General features: G+C 32.8%; 1 protein-coding gene and 1 long non-coding RNA gene across 3 annotated transcripts; both read left to right on the top strand.

The window, feature by feature from the left end:
• The first annotated feature begins 5,890 nt into the window (after positions 1-5,890).
• On the top strand, positions 5,891-8,711 carry LOC149493077 (uncharacterized). The gene is made up of 2 exons (XR_016322910.1): positions 5,891-6,623; positions 8,515-8,711. It is a non-coding gene; the product is annotated as an uncharacterized LOC149493077 (long non-coding RNA).
• Positions 8,712-10,074: 1,363 nt separating this feature from the next.
• On the top strand, positions 10,075-18,576 carry LSD1 (LSD1 zinc finger family protein). Of its 2 annotated transcripts, none has more exons than XM_012220160.4 (8): positions 10,075-10,437; positions 10,535-10,611; positions 11,992-12,105; positions 14,878-14,988; positions 15,721-15,827; positions 17,975-18,049; positions 18,140-18,211; positions 18,303-18,576. In XM_012220160.4, exons 3-8 carry the CDS (start codon positions 11,994-11,996, stop codon positions 18,342-18,344), a joined length of 519 nt encoding a protein of 172 aa, XP_012075550.1. In that variant the 5' UTR covers positions 10,075-10,437; positions 10,535-10,611; positions 11,992-11,993; the 3' UTR covers positions 18,345-18,576. The 2 variants fall into 2 exon arrangements, with proteins under 2 accessions (XP_012075550.1, XP_012075549.1); XM_012220159.4 differs by having other exon boundaries at positions 10,081-10,437; positions 15,721-15,833.
• Positions 18,577-18,945: the final 369 nt, after the last annotated feature.

The raw sequence follows: 18,945 nt of genomic DNA on the forward strand, positions 1-18,945 counted from the left end.
GCCAAATATAATGTTTTTTATATTTTGAAGGATCAAAATATAATTTTTCATAAGGAATTTTTTCTGAAAAAAAAAACAAATTTGGAGTGCCCTGGGCGCCCTTCAGTCCCCAAAGGAGCTCCGCCCCCGGACCATTGGATTAGTAGTCCCAGTCTAATGGTGGAGTATCTACCCCTGTGATTTTCTGGTTAGGTACTAATATATTTGTTATCTTTTCTATTTTTCCTGTTTTTAATTTCTGATTCAATAAATTAAAAAATGAGGGGTTATATGGTAACAGTTTTTTTCTTTTGAAAAATATTACATCATCCGTTCCAAAAAGATAATTCTTTTTCTATTTTCACACAGATTAAAAAGTAGTAATTACTATGGTTAAAAGGATAATTTTGTTCATATAACTTTATATTATGTCCATCTTATGTAACACATGAGCAATTAATTATATTGGAATAATTAGTAAGAATTAATAAGAATTATTGAAAATAAAACAAAATTTAATAAGGTTATAATAGACAGTTTTATAATAAAAAAAAAACGGACCATATTTTGGAACAAATAAAAAGGAAAGATGGACTATCTTTTTGAAAAGGAAGAGTAATATTTTTCACTACTGATTAATTTTAAGTCATTTAACTTTATCATGTATTGCTTCTGAAACGACCCGAAAATTTAATTTCGTAGAATTTTCATTTAAAAACTAATTTTTTTTATTTCAACCAATGAAATCATACCAGCTAGTATTTTATTATTGCTAAACTGGACCCATAAACCAATTTGAAAACTCGAAAACCAAGCAAGTCGAGCCGAATCATTGAAATTAGACCAAACCGGTTCGAATCGAACCGGAAGGGTCTAGAAGCTCAAAGATTTTTTTTCTTTCTTTTCCTTTTTTTTTCTTTTTCTTCTTTTCTTTTCTTTTTTTTTTTCTTTTTTTTTTCCTTCTTCTTCCTTGCGCCAGCACCAGCGCGCGACCTCCTCTTCCTCCTCCTCTTCTTCCGACAATCGAAGACCAACGCCGCGCCTCCTCGCCATCGCCTCCACGTCGCAGCGGGTCCCGGCTTCCCTTCCCTTCTCTCTTTCGTCTCTGGTGTACGTAGGAGGTGCAGGAGAACCGCGACATCCTTCGATCGGAAGTTCGCGTCGAGCCTCCTCCTGCCTGATTTTCCAGCGGCGTCGATTCAGTATTGTCGAGGAAGAAGATTCGATCTCTCTTCTTCACTCTCTCCTTCCCGTTCCGGCTGGCGCAGCGAACCAAGAAACTGCGATCACAGCGTAGTGGGTAAAGTCGCATTCAAAACCTTGGTGAGCTCTATATGATCCCTTTTCCTTCAATTATTTAGCTTATTCAATAGCTCATTTGAAGAAAGGGTTGTTAGAATCATGAATGAGAAATGCTAGGTTCCTGAAACACTAGTCACACGACTGGAAGTTGGGAAAAATCTGATTTTTGACTATTAATTGACACTATAACTGCATTTTTCAAGGAAATGTGTAAGTTAGGGTGTGTATGGTAGGTCCTATGAAAGAACTTAGAATGATTGTGATAGGGTAGCAGCCAACCTAGCTATTTGCTTAAAAATTTCTGCTTGATATGAGGCATTTGACATGATAAGTTAAGTTTTGTTGGTAAATGAGTTAACTAGTGTTTATAATATGGATTTTGATCGAGAAACCTTGATTTGCTTAGGTTGGCAGCAGCTATCTTCAATTATTTCTATTGATTTTTTTTTTTTTTTTTTGGTTTGACATGGTACAATTAAGGTTGTAAATCTAATTCTTGCGTGGACTTAGTTAGTTGGTGTGATCCATGATTTTAAGATAGAAAAACTTAATTCCTTTGCGAATTGACAGCTGTTATGAAATTGATCCTTATAAATTTTGACTAATCAAAGCTAAGAATGAGGTTGTAAGTTCAATTTTTGCAAGGTGGGTTAGTTGTTGTGTAATCTATGATTTTAGTATAGAAGAGCTATGAATTTTTGTATTTTGGCAGCAATGACCTTAGTTCTTGCATTGTTTTAGAACAACAAAAATATATAAGTGAGTATATTTTCCAAGTTTCTGTATTGGTTGATATATAAATGCTTATTTTTATTTGATAGACGATTAAAATGGGTTTGTTAGCTATGATCATGTATGGTGAGGAAGATGATTCGTAGATCATTAAATTCAATTATGAGATCCTTGTTAATAATCAAGAAAATAAAAGAGTTTATGAATTATAATTGCATAAGATTATTAAAGGTATATGTATTTGGAATAAGAATTATATGAAATTAACTAACTTAACAGTATAAGATTTGCTTGTATATGTATGTATAAACGATTTCATTTATTCGGTATTTAGCTAAAGTGGCTAATTATATTGATGTGAAGCAGGAATGATTGAAATATGAATGGAACATGTTTGAATTATTAGTTGAATGTTGACATTGTTGTTTCTGAAGGAGGAAGGGAAATTAAATTATTTGATTGCCCGATGGATGGGCTGTGTGTGTAATGGTTGATGGATATAATATTGCTGATATTTAAGCAGGTAGATAATCCCACTTTTAGGGGAGATGCTGCCGAAATTTCGATAGAACTTAGATTAGTTTTAATTAACAATATAATTAATAAGTTTATTTAAATAAATTCTATAAATAAAGTACTCTGATTAATTATTTATTATCATTGTTATTCATTTAAGTATTCGAATATTTATTTATTCATTTTCATTGTTATTGTTTATCATTATTATTATTTGTTGATTTATTATTGTTTGTTGTTAACACTATTACTTATTTATTTGCATTTGATTTTGGATGCCTAATTGTGCATTGCGTTACGATGTTTAATTGATTAATATGTTTGCATTTAATTGCAATACTTGATTAATTGCGTTGTGATATGTTGTGCTTTGTTTGTGTGGAATTGGGATGAAGTGGACCACCATGGGTTTGTGAGGACGGTCTGTGATATGGATCCGGTTATGATATGATACTTGACCGTCGGCCGGGAAAATGGGAGATCGGCGCCCCCTTGTGCACCTGATGATATACATTATATGGAAATTCACAGGATGGCTTCTTGTAGTTGCGCACCTGATAATCTAGATTTGATTGTAGCCCGCAGGGTGGCCTCCTGTTGTGAGCACTTGATGATCTAGATTGGATGGAGACCACCGAGTTGCCTCCTGTTAATATGGAAAAGAGAAGAGAGAATGGAAAAATAATGAGAGGACTGGTCAGTGAGGATTAGACCAGTTGGCCGTATGGGGGATCGGCTCCCTGGTGCACATGTATGAGAGGGCGAGCCATGTGTGAGGACGGCTCGTTGGGGTTTCAGGTGGCGCCACTGACTAATTTCCACTTGCTTGTTTAATTGAAGGTGACATTACTTGTGAGTGCTGGTGATATGCCATTTGTGTGATTGGTCGCGTGAGCACATAACTAGTCGGATGACTAGATTGATATATTTATACATTTGTGTGAATGCATGTGTTGTGCAATAAGTATTACTTCTTAGAAAACTCACATGTCTTGTTTATTTTTCCAGGAAGTAAGTTTTTCTTTAATCCAGTTTAGGCTATGTTTCTTCGGCGCAGGGCAATAGGAAAATTTTCCTGGTTCTATAATTATTTCACTATGTAATTATGCGTATAAAAAGCTATGTATACCAAAGAAGTAGTGACTCCGCAGTTGTAGAATTTACATATATTTAGCTGTAAATTAACATAGACAAAATAATTCTGTAAGCCCATATTAGAATGTGATGTATTGTAAATTCGGCTCGAACTATAGAATGCTGTAGAAGATAAACTTGGGCCGAGAAATAATAAAATATTGAGGTTTATCTTTCATAATAATATGGGCTGAATGTTTAAAATTATATTGAGATAATAAATTTTTAGTGTTTCAGGCTTACTACGGGTCTCGGGGGCCTTAAGCTTACCTGGGCCCTAGTGCCGGTCCGGCCCATGGAATCGGGTCGTGACAGCTTCAAAATTCAACTGAAATTTAATTAAAATAATAGATAAAAAATTTTGTATAAACTTCACACTGAATTGTGATTCAGTAAATCGTTTGTTTAAAATGACCAATTTTCTTGGAATTTTTCAGGAAATATACTTCCAATAAAATTATTTCTTGGAAAGTATAATTTGAATATATTAGATGCACAAATCAATTTCCAAAGAGGTAAATTGTTTTCAAATTGCAAAATAAAATATAACTGTAAGTGTATTTAAATAATAAGATAAATCGATAAACTTATTACATTTTCGTTAGTCATCCCTAAGGACAAAGTATGTATTTTCCTTGTATAATGGAAATTGGACGATCTCTTGACATTTTTTGTAGGGAAAAGAAAAAAGAACATAACACGGGAACATAATTAGCTGATACGAAAACTTATGATTGACTTTAAATGAGTTCTACTATAAATGGATGATCCGTATATGATACGAATTTAAACATGCTATGGATTGACTTGCATAACTCATTTAACCTGTTTAATAAAAAATAAAATGTAAGTTATATATATATATATATATATATATATATATATATATATATATATATATATCAAACGAGTTATTCTGATTATTTATGTCAGGTTCTTGTAATCCCTATGTAACTCATTTAATTATGTTGATTGTATTTTTTTTTTTTTCCATGTACTATCCATTTAATTGGATAATTAAACAAGTTATGTATGTGATGTTCATACTCATATTGATTCTAATTATATCCCGTGTTAAGTGGATTCTTATTGAATCTAATACGCCAACTCATTTTGATATGACAAATTACTTGAGACATCAACTCATGCGGTTGGGGCAAGTTTAAATTTTCTCTTTCAGAAAAAGTATTTAAAATAAGTAAATTTCATAAAGTTTTATGAACCAAAGATTACTATTTGATTATTCATTTATATTATTATATATATTTAAAGGGGTAGGAAAAATATTGTTCTTGTAACAATGGTTTTATATTTCTGAAGCACTTAGATGTATAATAACTTTTAGATATTACTAGTATTTTTTATGATGTGAGTGTCACGTTGACAATACTCGTTATATTTTTATTTTTTATACTCTTTTAATTTTTTATCTATATAATATTAAAGCATAAGTTTTTGTTTAGATTAAAATAAATACAATCAGTTAATTTGTATTAGAATTTGCCGTATAAGCTACTTGCAATGTTATTTTTCATATACTTGATTCTATTTTTATATAATGAAATAGTATCAAAATAAAGTTCAATTCAATCTTTATGCCTAATCCTTCAATCCCTAATTTATAAATATAGATTCTTAAAATCCTGATAGGTGCTCAAAAAAGAAAATTAAGTTATCACTCAATCCTCAACCATTGCCCTCAATCCCAAATCAATATCTATATACAGCTATAATGAAAACAAATTAAAATTTTGTTTTTAGTGGTAGGTAAAAGAAAAGAAATGAGAAGATGATCTGAATTAATAATGGTAATCATTTTAGTTATAGTGACAGTATTACTTACCTAGTTGAAACACCCTGAATTTTTATTTTCAAAACTTTTAAATTTTTATTAAATCAAAAATCGCAAATTTTGGCCGCGTGGGTTGCAATTGTAACATAGTCCCAATTCGAGCCCAAATTTTCGAATTGGGCCTAAGCCCAAAACAATTCATTCGGGAATTTTCGATTTGAGGACAGTTAAAAATTTTCGAGAATAACGTGAAACACCAGGATTAATCTATTATATATATATATATATGAATTAATTATTCTAAATTAAAAATCATTACTATTAATACTTGTATTATTAAGTAAGTGGAGGAAAGGTTGCAAAACATAATAAAAATAATTAAAATAAATCAAACCGGACCTGGAAATTTAATCGATTTATCGAAAACCACACGAATAATAGGAAAAACTCGAAAACCGAACAAATGAGATCAGATCACTAATCGGACCGAACCGGTTCGAATCGAACCGGAATGGCCCAGCCCACTTTCCTTCCTTCCTTTTCTTTTTCCTTTCTTTTCTCTCCTTCTTTTTCCCTTCTTCTTCCTCGCGCGCGCGACAGTCTCTCCTCTCCCTCTCCTTCGCGTTTCCGGCCACCGCTCAACAAGATGAAGGCGGCGATCGGTTCTTCTGGCGATGCTGGTCACGTTTCCAACTTCCCCTCGCTCCGATTGGACCTCCAGCGGTGCGAATCGAGACCATCTCCTCCGACAGTCATACTCTTCGATCTCCGGCGACTTCTCGCCATTTCCGACGGGCTCAAGGTGAACTGAAGGTCTCGATTGACTCCTCTCCTCCACGTGAACAATTCCCCTCCATTGGTACGTGATTTTGCTTGAGTTTTGATGAACCACCATGGATGGCGGCTTGAAGGTGGCTGTGGAGGTCGATCCGGCCAAACGAGCCACTGCCTCATCAAACCGATGGTAGATTTGGACTCCTCGCGAAAATTGGAGTCAGGTGGTGGTGACCTTGCAATTTTCTGGGCGGTTTAGCTTTTCCGGCCACCGTGCACGGCGGCCGGCCGGCGGCGGTCCGGTGACCGGCCGACGGCACTCCGGCGAGGCCCCGAGAGACAGAATCCTCTTCCCTTCGCGCTGATCATGGAATCGTCGCCCGATTCCCAATGGGTACGTTCTAAAACTCAGTTCTCAATTTTTATATATAAAGAATTAATTGAATTATTTAATAGACTAAATTGAATAACAAGAGATTAACTTATTGGATTAACTTGAAAATATATGAACATTTATAGTCTTTTGTAAATAAATTCTCAACCTTTTCTAGTATATTTCATGAATTTTGTGATTTAGTGGGTGATTTGGTGTTATTGAGGTAATTTTTATTTATAGGCTAAGAATTGGATAGATGGCAACAACTTGTGATTAGAGAAATTGTAGTTTTCGGTTTAATTAAGTTCATATATATGAATTTTTAATTACTGTTGAGGCAGCAGCTAGTTTAGTTATTTTGGTTAAATTTTGCTTAATGAGTAGCAAAGGCTATAGTGTATTGAGTTACAAATTCAATTCGTGCTAAGACTTGATTAGCTAGAGTATACCTATTTAGTTATGCTTAATAGATAATTTAAATAGGACGTTTCCTATAATCTTGCTTGGTGAGGATAGTGATTCACGGATTATTAAGTTGTTACATAAGATTCTAGTTAATGTTGGTCAAAGAAATATGAATCATAACTTGTATGATTATTGAAGGTATATATGATTGGATAGTTTAAAGAAGTAGAATGTGGAGATTAAACAAATAACCATTTTCATTTAATTGCGTATTTATTTACTTATTTGTTTAATCTTAGTAAAGCTATGAATATTTTTGTATTAGTAGTAAACTAATTTGTATCGATGTTGAAACCATGGATTAAGTAAAGCTAAGGTTTTGTATAGATGGTTAAATAATTATTTTGTTACTTAGTTGGAGGAAGGGAGAATAAATTGATTGATTGCCCGACGGATGGGCTGTGTGCTTTAATTGATAAAGATATAATGATATTGTGATATGTGAGCAGGTAAATAGTCCAGTTTTTAGGGGAGGTGCTGCCGAAATTTTGACAGAAATTAAACTAAATTTTAATTAACAACATAATTAATAAGTTTATTTAGATTAGTTCTATAATTTGGTACATAATAAATATAGTGCTCTGGTTGTTTATAATCTTTATTATTCATTTAACTATTTACATATTCATTTATTTATTTTATTATTGTTGTTAATTGCTAATACTATTTATTTATTTGCATTGATTTTGGATGTTTAATTGTGCATTGCATTACGATGTCTAATTGAATAATATGTCTGAATTTGAATGCAATGTTTGATTTATTGTGTTGTGATATTGCTGTGCTTTGTTTGTGTGGAATTGGGATGAAGTGGGTCACCATGGGTTTGTGAGACTGTTTCTGTTATACGGATCCTGATTCTGATTTCTGTTATATGGATCCTGATTCTGTTTCTGTTAGCCGGGTAAATGGGAGATCGGCGCCCCCGTGTGCACCTACTGTTACCGTTACTGTTAACCACAGGTTGGCTTCTTTATTGGGCGCACCGGATAATCTAGATTTGATCGCAGCCCGCAGGGTGGCCTCCTGTTGTGAGCGCCTGATGATCTAGATTTGATGGAGACGACCGGGTTGCCTCCTGTTGGTATGGAAAAGAAAAGAGAGAATGGAAAGAAAAATGAGAGGGCTGGTCAAGTGAGGATTAGACCGGTCGGCCAGTATGGGGGATCGGCTCCCTGGTGCACATGTGAGAGGATGAGCCATGCGGGAGGACGGCTCATCGGGGGTTCGGTGACTCCACTGACTAATTTCCACGTGATGTGATTATATGAAGATGTTAATAATTGTGAGTGCTGGTGATATGCCATTTGTGTGACTGGCTGTGTGAGCATATACCTAGTCGGATGACTAGGTTGATATATTTATACAATGGTGTGAATGCTTGTGTTGTGCAATAATTATTATTCATTAATAAACTCACATCTCTTTTGTTTAAATCTTTCAGGAAGTAGCATTTTCTAAATCCCAGCTATAACTCTACTCTTCACTATAAAAAAAAAGAAATTCGCTAATTTTCGTATTGATCAATTAAATAGATAAATGTCCGAAGACTTATATGTATACATCCGTCAATGAACTCCGCAGTTATAGAATTTGTATACTTTTAAGTTGTGTATTATTATAGATGGAATAATTCTGTGAGCCTGTTTTATTAAATATAGTGAAATTTGTAAATGTTTAAAATTATATTGAGATAGCAAATTTGTAGTGTTTCAGGCTTACTACGGGCCTCGGAGGCCTTAAGCCTACCTGGGCCCTAGTGCCGGTCCGGCCCATGGAAATGGGTCGTGACACTAGTGCATTAGAGAAAGGAATATATGAACATATATAAAAATTCTTGAAACCGAAAAAGTGATCCAAAACAGTAATATATAATTATAGTTTTTTTCAATTTCATAAACACTTTTTCTTTCAAGTCAAATATATTTAGGATATAAAAGAAAAAATATCAAGAAAATTAAAAATACTTAATCAGGAGGCCATATATTTATTGCAAGGAGATACAAATTTTATTACTAAATTAAAGTGATAGTGGTTACAAATTAATTCAATAATGAAAAAAAAATAAAAAATAACAAATTTTTATTAAGAATAAAACTCTTTTAAAAATTCAACGTATAACAAGAAATAAATTATATTAAAAAATTATCGATTTGAATTTAAAAAATAACCTTGAAAATGCTATAATTTAATTAAATTTGATTTTGATGGACAAAAAAAAAGCCAAGTAAATAAATGAAAATTACAAAGCAAATCATGCTATGATCCAATATTAGCCCGTTAATGAGTTTATTCAAGTATTTTATTTTTTTATTGTTTGAAGTTGCAAATTTAAAGTAAATAAACAAGTTAATTAAGAAATAAAAAAAGATTGCATAAAAGAGACGTTATATTTTCTCCAAAGAAACTCACAATTTTTCTTACAACCATATAGAAAAAAGAAGATTATACTTTTTTCTTTTTTATTTTATATATATATATATATATATATATATATATATATATATATATATATATATATATATATATATATATATATATGGAAAATGGCTCGGGATACATGTGGTTAAGATGAAAAAAAAAAAAGAAAATTTATATTTTATTATTTGATTGTATATAATTTCTAAAAATTTTTTTTTATAAAATATGAGGATATGTTTTTAGTGAAACTAGAAATCTTAGCGATTTCAATTAAAATGATAAAATGTATGGTACAAATAAATAGAAATGATATTCTTAGACTTTGAGGCATATTTGATCGATTTACAAGCACAAAAAAGAATTTTATTTCTTAAAATCATTTTTATTTTGAATAAATTTAATTCTGGTAAAGATGCCATAATTATTTTTAATTTAACTAATGAAATTTATTTAATTATTTAAAAAGTAATTTAAAATAAAATTGTTCGAGAATGAAACAAAGCGGAGAAGACGAAAGACCAGTAATAATGAAAAATTGAAGCCCCAAATTGCAAAAATGAGTTTGGACTTGGCAACAGAAAAGGGGAACTTTCCGTTTATTTGTTGTTGACAGATTCCATTACCCAATTGCAATCCAAATCCCAAATCCCAAACTATTTTCAGAAACTATTTCAATTTTAATTTCAACTATTATAGCTGTAGAATCGGAATCCTCACATTCCATATATAACAATACGCATACATTATTTATAAACCTCTTCATTTCTCCTTTTCTCTTTGACCCAAAATCAGATAATCCATACAATTTCGGGTCCCAAACCTCCATCTGATCTTCTCGGTTTCGTCGATTCAGTTGATTGTTTCTTCTTGTTTCAGAATTTATTGTATTATATAATACAATTTCTAGTCGCTGTCCTTGCAGCTGTCTTCAGAGTTGAAGAATTGGGTATGCTTTTTTTTTTTTTTTTTTTTTTTTATGTGGATTTGTATTTGTGTAATTGTTGAGTTATTTTTATTTTGTTGATTTTCGTCTGGGTTTGTAGGAGTTTTGACTCTTCCTTTGCGATTTCGATTGTTCCTGTGAAGCTCGTGAGACGGTTCTTCTTTTGAAGCAATTCAGGTTTTTTTTTTTTTTTTCTGTATTGATTTTGCTTTCATTTTGGCTTCCAATTCTTTTTTTTTTTTTTTTTTTTGGTTTTCGATTTATTGTGGTTTATTTCGACTGTGTTTTGCTGAATATTGATGAAATAAATCTTTAGATTACGTTGTCAGTTTTTCTGTCTGGTGGATGTTTGCTTTCTTTGTAATTGTGGAGCTTTTTACTGTCAGGGACATAAGTATTGGGTCGATCATGAATTAGGCTTGGCCATATCTGATAATGGATATTTGTGTTGATGATGGGTTATAATATTTGGAATTATAATTGAGTTCCATTAGGATACACAGATAATTTAGAAAATTGGTAATTTGGCAGCTTCCTTGCATTAATTTTTCCACATTGCTAGCTCCATTATCTTTATGCATTCAAGCTTTCTGTGAATCAAATTCTGACAAGAACGCAGCTGGACATTTATCAGATATGATGGTTGACTCGGATCCCATATGTGCTCGCCATCTTCATTTTTAATGCAGATTGCAAGTTATGAAATTTGTGAAGAAATTTAGGGAATGCAGTGGGCAGCAAATGCATTTCCATTTTCTTCCTCTTTCTTGCAAAAGAAGTGGAAAAAAACCATGAATGTACATTCATGCAATTGGCACTGTTAAAAGTTAGTCTTGGAAGTTATTATGTTGTTCAACTTATGGATGCAGTCATGATGACATTTTGAGTTCTTACCTGAATATGTTACTTTATGCATTGGTGGTGGAGAATTATTTTGTTCTTAATTTATTTCAATAGGTTGAATACATGCCATTTGTTTTACTACCATGCTGATTGCTAATCTATTTTCTGTTTTACAATGCTTTCTCAGCAGTTACTAGATGATTCATTGCTGTTAGTTGACAAAATGTTATTCTCATAATTGCACCAGTCTGACAAAATGTTGATCTGTGTGGTTTTGCATTGCCCCATGCATGCATCTGTGTGTCAGCTAGAACATTTCTTTATTCTGTTTTCTCTGCTCCTGCCAGGCACCTATTAATACAATCATTATTCTTTTATTTGAGTTACATAAGCTTCTTGACCCTCATGGTAGGATTACAGAAGCTCGTTAATTATTCTATTCTAATAGTTCAGTGTTAGAAAATTAGTTTAACATTAACTATTATAAATATACTCATACATCCATCCACACACATGTTTTGAGATTTTGTGAATTGGCAAGTCCTTGACGCTCCTAGATGGATAGATTGATTGGATTAGACTGATTTGGTTTTACATGCATGTGGCTGCATTTCTATAAAATATTCAAAGTAGGGGATGGCTTAAATGTGGGTTCCTGTTTTTGATTAAACTTGTTGGATAAGTTGTAATGTGTAGATTGTTTTCAAATCACAGCTATGCAGAGCCAGCTTCAGTGTAGTGGGTGTAGGAGCATTCTTCTTTATCCAAGAGGTGCAGCAAATGTCTGTTGTGCATTATGTAATACGGTTACCTCTGTCCCTCCTATAGGTACGCTTGTTTCCCACTTCATTTTCATATGGAGCTATTTATGGTTATTTTATACTTAATTAAATTGATAATTCACTTTATAGTTTTCCAACATGCTTGCATTAAGCTTAAAACTTCTACTGAGTTCATTGACATCTCTGTATAAAGAGTACTGTCTAAAATACTGAAAGTAGATTATTGAGATGCCGTAATTAATATTGCTTTTTGTGCCACCAAATTTTTTAGTTCATTTATTTTTCAATTGGTGATTAGCTACATTGGATGGTGTTGTGGATTGATTTCTTGGACTGAGCTTATGTTACAGCATGGTAGACAAGCTTAGATTCTCTTTTCCGAATTATGGAGTATTATATATAAATAGAGAGAATGGCCCAATGTTTTATTGAATTTGGGATGTGAAAATTTCAGATTGCCAGAAGGATAGTTATTTTGGGTTTGGAAAATAAGAATGCCTTGGTATGTACTAACTCAAGGCATGCACTAACTCAACCATAAACAAGCTCAGTAGGCTTTAAGTTTCGTGATTAGTTATTTTTTCTAGTGCCACTCTTGCAAGTCATTTTTTCAGTTTTTCTTTAAACAAGAAACTGACCTTTCATTTTTTTTTCTTTTTTTGTTTCCTGTATTTTGAAGAAAGGTTATATGTTTGATCATCCAAAGTAAGCTTTTAAAGGTGGAATCTGGAAAACTTGTATGTTGAACTTGAGAAAATAAAAATTTCTAGGGATAACGTTTTTCTTTTTATAGATGAATTATGAAACGCCTGGTCCTTTCTATTGTTTCTGTCTTTGAAGTTTTAAGTTCCAGATCTATCTCTGTACTGATGACCACTAAATTGAAGGCTTGTGTTGTAAACTCAAGAAATAAAAATGTAAAAGCTGAATTAAATTGCTTTTTTTGGATATATAAATGATGAAAATCCTGCTTCTTTGTGAGGTTTTAGGTGCTGTCATGCTGATATTGGTAAGCAGAATTGTAATGTGATGACTATTTGTTTACTTTTTGATTACAACTTATAGAGCCCATAGTTAATTTTTGAAACTTTTTACAATAATCAATTTCAAAACAACTATTGAGATTTTGCAACTTCTCTTTGAAGGTCTAAGCTCCAGATATAACTTTGTACAGATGACCACCAAATTGAGTGCTTGTGGAATAAACTCAAGAAATGAAAAAAATGAAAGTCAAATTAACTTCTTATTCTAATTCAAATATAATTTTAAGAAAGGATCTTTCCTTCCATTTTTCAAGAAGGATTTTTCTGGATCTATTTGACACTATAATTCTATACATATACATAACTTTGAATTATTTTTTCTCGATATATGTATGATGAAAATCCTGATTCTGTGAGAGGTTTTAGGTGTCGATATTGGCAATCAGAATTGTGATTAATGACTGTTTCTATATCATTTTGATTACAGCTTGTGAAACCCATGGGTAGTTGTAGAACCTTTTTAGATTAATCAATCTCAAAACAACTATTAAAATCTTGCAACTTGTGTTTTCAGGCCATGGTGATCTGTGCTATTCTTGTTTTGTGAATCCTGTGTATGTGCCAAAAATGATTAAGATGTTAACAAGGTTCACTCAAAAGGAGCCAGTGAATCTGGGACAAATCTCTTATTTTTTTAATAAAACTTCTACTGAGAACTTACATTTGCATCTAAGATTAAGAAGTAAAAGTTTAGTCATTAGCATTATCTTCCTTTACACCTAATTTCAAAATCTATGAGTATGAGGAAATTTTCTATCTCTATTCTTGAAGATTGGAACCTGAAATTAGGATTTTCACATTTGGGCTGCCCTTATTAAGCACCTAGGCAGGCAAGCAATGGTTTCTCAGTTTGCCTAGTTGGTAACGTTTTATATGCTATACCGTTGTTGACAATAAGCTTGAGAAGGGTGGCACTATTTGTTAATCATCATGCCTTTTAGCACATTTACATTGAAGGAAATTTGCATTTAGTAACAACCAGCTATGTCAAAAATTGGAACCAATTCATTTTAACTACTAGATGGTCAATCTTTGGATTTCTGTGTGAAATTAAGACTATTGAATAAGTCTGTAGAACTCGATAGAGTGATTGAACGGATTTAGGATGTTTTGTTCAGCTGCAGGGAACAGTTGATAGCTGATTGAATCCTGCAGCTGGAAAAGAGTTGCTAGGTAAAAAAGAATAAACAGTTTTTGTATGCGAGAGACGCTTAAGCCAATTTTCATTTTGAGCATTCTCTTACCAGCTGCTAGTTGTTGGACAAATTTATGGCCTATTGTTATCTAACAATCGGAAGCTTACCCTTTAGTCTACATAAATACATTACCTGTAACGTGATTAATTTTTTTAATTATGGCAATGATGAACTACTATGTCAACTAAGTTATCGACTTATTATGTGTAATTCTTTAATTAACAATTACATTTATATTTTTATGAAATGAAAACTATATGCATCTGTAGAAAACTTAGTTTCTATTAATTTATGCAACTGCTTAATATATATATATATGTTGGTTGTCAGCTATTAGCTGCCATCCATCAAAAGTACCAACAACTAAACCAAATGGGTCCCTTGGCTCCTATAATAGAAAAGGCTGAATGTTCAAAGCATTAGTTCTTTAAATCTGTTTTTTCTTTTTAAAAAATTTATTTTTGTGGATGGAGTGTCTGGAAACTAAAAAAAGCTTCAATTTATTATGTAGATAATTATAAATTATGAAGTATGAAACTTTATTTGAAGGTCATCTAAGGTTGCATGATACTTCTGCAGGCATGGAAATGGCTCAACTTATATGTGGAGGTTGCCGGACATTGCTTATGTATACACGTGGGGCAACAAGTGTGAGATGCTCTTGCTGCCACACTGTAAACCTTGCACCAGGTATAATATATAATTTGACATGTAAGATCTGTATCATCATCTCTTGGACTGCGGCCAATTTAGCTTGCAGACTTCACTGATTTAATCTGCATCATAACACATCAATTATAACTTGTTGCGTTGTGAAATGATGTGGGCTTATATTTATGTTGATGGAATTTCAATTACCTCTACAGCATAGAAATAAGTTCTCAGAGGATATTTTCCATTCAGTTTGATTAGTCAAAGTGAAAAATATAGAAGAACCAGTTGGAGGTGAATGTATCAGTCATCAAATTAGATAAGTAGCATCCGCTTTCTGAGATGAGAATGTTTATGACGGTCAATCTATTTCTTAAACTTCTCTTTTCCCTTCGTAATAAGAGTGCATTTTCTGGCAATTATAAGAAGAAAATTGAAGCGGAAATGTATGCAATTCAATTGCATCCCACCTTCAATGACCTCTTCCCTGTTTGCATTAAGTCCCCTTTGATGTGGTAAATGAAAGCTGGTTGATTAAATTCACTTGGTCGAATTTATTGAAAGAAACAAGCTTTTGGGAAATGGGCGCCATGCCATTTGATATATCATCTATGCATTTATTATACTGGGTCCATATTTTTCATTCTTGTACCAATGTATTTCTGGATGGCCTGCTTGGGTTTTGTTATAGTTTTCTAAATTTCGTCTCTCATTTCTTTTGGGGTATACTGATCTGTGTTGTCTTGGATTTTCTGGCTATGCATGAGAAAGCATCTGGACAGGTTGCTCACATCAACTGTGGAAACTGCCGGACAATGCTCATGTATCCGTATGGGGCTCCATCGGTCAAGTGTGCTCTCTGCCACTATGTTACTAATGTTAGTGTAAGTACTTTTTTGCATACTTTGTATGTGTTTTTGCTCAAGCTTTCAAATAAACTTCAATTTCACATGTTGATGTGAAGCACAATGTGGTGCATCAAAGTACATGCTTGCTCATAGATACAAGTAGCTTTCTAAAACTGAAGAAGTACAAATTTACATTTAAATTATAAGATAATTGGACTTAAATTGCATGTCTCTCATTTTACAATGTCCATGATTTCCTGTACCTTACTATCCGGTTGAGATATTTGAATCCTTATGTGTGCCTATGTAGGATAAACTAACTGAAGATAATTGACTAAATTCAATTCCTTGCCACCTGTAAATTTGAATTGCTGAAGATATATTCTAGGTTTTTGTTGCTAGGATTGGTGTAGGTATTAGAACTGTGCAGATTTGTCTGAAATCAAGATGTGGCTTATATGCATCACGAAATGCAATTTAAGGTAAATGTAGTCGGTGACATATATTGTCTCATTGATTGCCTGGCCTTTGGCATTTGTTATCTTAAGATCTTTGCCTGTTGGGGCCAAGATTTATTTGGTAAAAGTTGTATCGTGGAGGCAGCATGATGCTTAGAGGATTAATAGACAGCAACTTGCCACTTCTATACTTACAAAACTGACACACAACTAAAGTCACTTATTAAATTTTGATGCATTATTCAAGTGGAATAACCTATATTTATATTGTAAGATTAAATTTCAAGCTGACAGCCATTATACAGTGCATATGGATGATGAACAGAATTAATCTTCAATTGTCGCACACTCATAGGTTTTTGTTGCTATGATGACATAGATAGTTGACTTTTGCATAGATGTCTAAAATCAAGAATTGGTTTGTAAGGCATCATGAATCTAATTTAACAAAAAGATGTCATAAGTGGTCTATCTAGTCCCACTGATTGCCTGGCCTCTGGCTTATTTGAAGTTAAAATCGTTGCACATGGAGGAACAAACTTATTTAGAATGAAGTTGTGTGATGAAGATAACACTACTCTGGAAACTTTATGGGCATCGACTTTTTCTTTGTATTTGCAAATAAAATTTGTAAAATAACAATCAGGCAAGAGTTAAGCAACTGATTGTCACTGTTTATGTCCCTCAGGATCCTCTTAAATCTTGGCCATTGTTAGGTTCACTAAATTTCTTCCCCTCCTTTTCCTTTCCCATTGTCCCATTGCATTTGTATGTGCATTTCTTGGCATTTGTGCCAATTCAACACCTCCTTTATGCTAATGGGTAAAGGAAAAAATAAATTTGCTAGTTAGGAAAAAATTTTCCTTTTCTTTTGTAATTTGGGACATAAAATAAGATGTAAAGAAGTTGCAATGCTTCTTTGCTTGTAACTGACATCATGCTCAACTGTTTTTCAAATTCTCTTTGCTGGTGATACTATAATTTTTAACCTAAGCTTATTTTATGAAATCTTTTCCTTCATTTGACTTTGCAGCGTTGCCTTGTGTGCGTATATCTTTTACAGTTGGTCTTGATTTATTTGGGGTTTGTTTTCAATAGTAAGGATGTTAATGTTATGTCTTCTAACAAATTTGTCATTAACATTCCAATGGACATAACCTCCTTGAATGTTTGTTCAAACTTTTGTTTCAAGTTGTTTGATATAGAATGCAATTTAGAACACTGATCTTGAGTTCATTTCAAAGTTTTCCCTGTGGTAGATGTGAATCTTATGGTGATATCGGCGATATGGATAAGGAGTGTTTAATGTAGCCAGAATGTTTATTAATTTCCTGGAAATCCATCTATAGAGCTCTAGTTTAATATCTGTTTCCAGTTTCACTTTGCTCCTTGTCTCATGCTCTGATTAACTCTTAACACTTTTGCAATACAACTGACCCTCACGTGGCCTGCAATATAAAGTGCCTTGTTTGCTGGGAAATCATTTTCCTTTTCCTGTAAAGTCAACTACTTGGTATCATGTGTGAGTGAATTGGAAGATTCTCTGGTTGCTTTTGTCTTTTGAAAGGGAAAAGAAAGGCTCTTGAGTTCTCTGTTTGTTATTACTTCGGATTGCTTGCTCGAGTCAAGAGAAGCATTTTCAGTTTTCATTGTTATTGTAATTTCACTGATGAGTACTGTTTCTCCTGTTCTCTCTATGCTTTATTATACATGTTGCAGATGGCTAATGTAAGGGTTCCACTTCCGGCAAATAGACCCAATGGTGCAGCCGGAATGATATCATCTACTTCTACAGTGAGTAATCGACCTTTGCTGATCTTGTCCTTGTAGTAGATTTGGGTTGTTACGACTTATGCTTAATATTTCTGTTATTCTTCCTGGCAGCCAATGCCTCATTCTCAAACTCAAACTGTTGTTGTGGAAAACCCTATGTCTGTCGATGAAAGTGGCAAACTGGTAAAATTTAGCTCAAGACTTTCTTTTCTTAATTTACTCTTTTTTTTATGCAAAAATATATACTAATAATGAAAGCACCTGAATTTTGCAGGTTAGCAATGTTGTCGTTGGTGTAACGACAGAAAAAAAATAATGTGGTGAGATTTTGAGATCTTACTGTTCATATGGTAGGAAACAGTCAGATTGGTCGATATGGAAATTGATTGTGCATATTTTTGTTGGATATAGCTATGGTTAAGATTTATTTTATAAAACCATTGCAAATATATTAGCTCTTAAATAGAGAAATTCCAAAGTGGATGTACATTGTGAAGATTAGAACTGGAGTGATTATTGTTCTGGTCCACTTGTATTTGTTTGCTGCATATTTGTTTCTACCAGAGTGATTGTGCTTATTTTTTGAAAACACAATTACATATCTGAAAATGCCATTTTTTTCCAACACAAGTGAGGTTATGATACTTGGAGTTGTGAGCATTTTGTATTCTTAATTTGCGAAACTCTTGTTTGGTTATAAAGAATGAGAATTTGGCACAATTATGTTTAATTTCATAAAACTTTTGGTTTTATAAAATGAAAGAAATATTTTTATTTATACCAAATATTGAGAATATAAAATTTTAAATGAATTTTGGAAAATTTTGTGGAATTTGTAGCTATTAGTAATGTTATGTTCTAACTTTCCAATATGCTGTACTAAAGGAATTAAAAGCAATCCAGCATTGCCTACTAAA

Source organism: Jatropha curcas, chromosome 10 (genome assembly GCF_041381405.1).
Source record: "Jatropha curcas cultivar XTBG-Jc1 chromosome 10, XTBG_Jcur_1.0, whole genome shotgun sequence".
Classification (NCBI taxonomy): domain Eukaryota; kingdom Viridiplantae; phylum Streptophyta; class Magnoliopsida; order Malpighiales; family Euphorbiaceae; genus Jatropha; species Jatropha curcas.

Excerpts from the sequence above, each read along its gene's own strand:
- LSD1 (XM_012220159.4), top strand. The coding sequence starts at position 11,994 with ATGCAGAGCCAGCTTCAGTGTAGTGGGTGTAGGAGCATTCTTCTTTAT. Across the intron at positions 12,106-14,877 it reads TACCTCTGTCCCTCCTATAG|GCATGGAAATGGCTCAACTT; the intron begins GTACGCTTGTTT and ends ATACTTCTGCAG. Across the intron at positions 18,212-18,302 it reads TCGATGAAAGTGGCAAACTG|GTTAGCAATGTTGTCGTTGG; the intron begins GTAAAATTTAGC and ends TGAATTTTGCAG.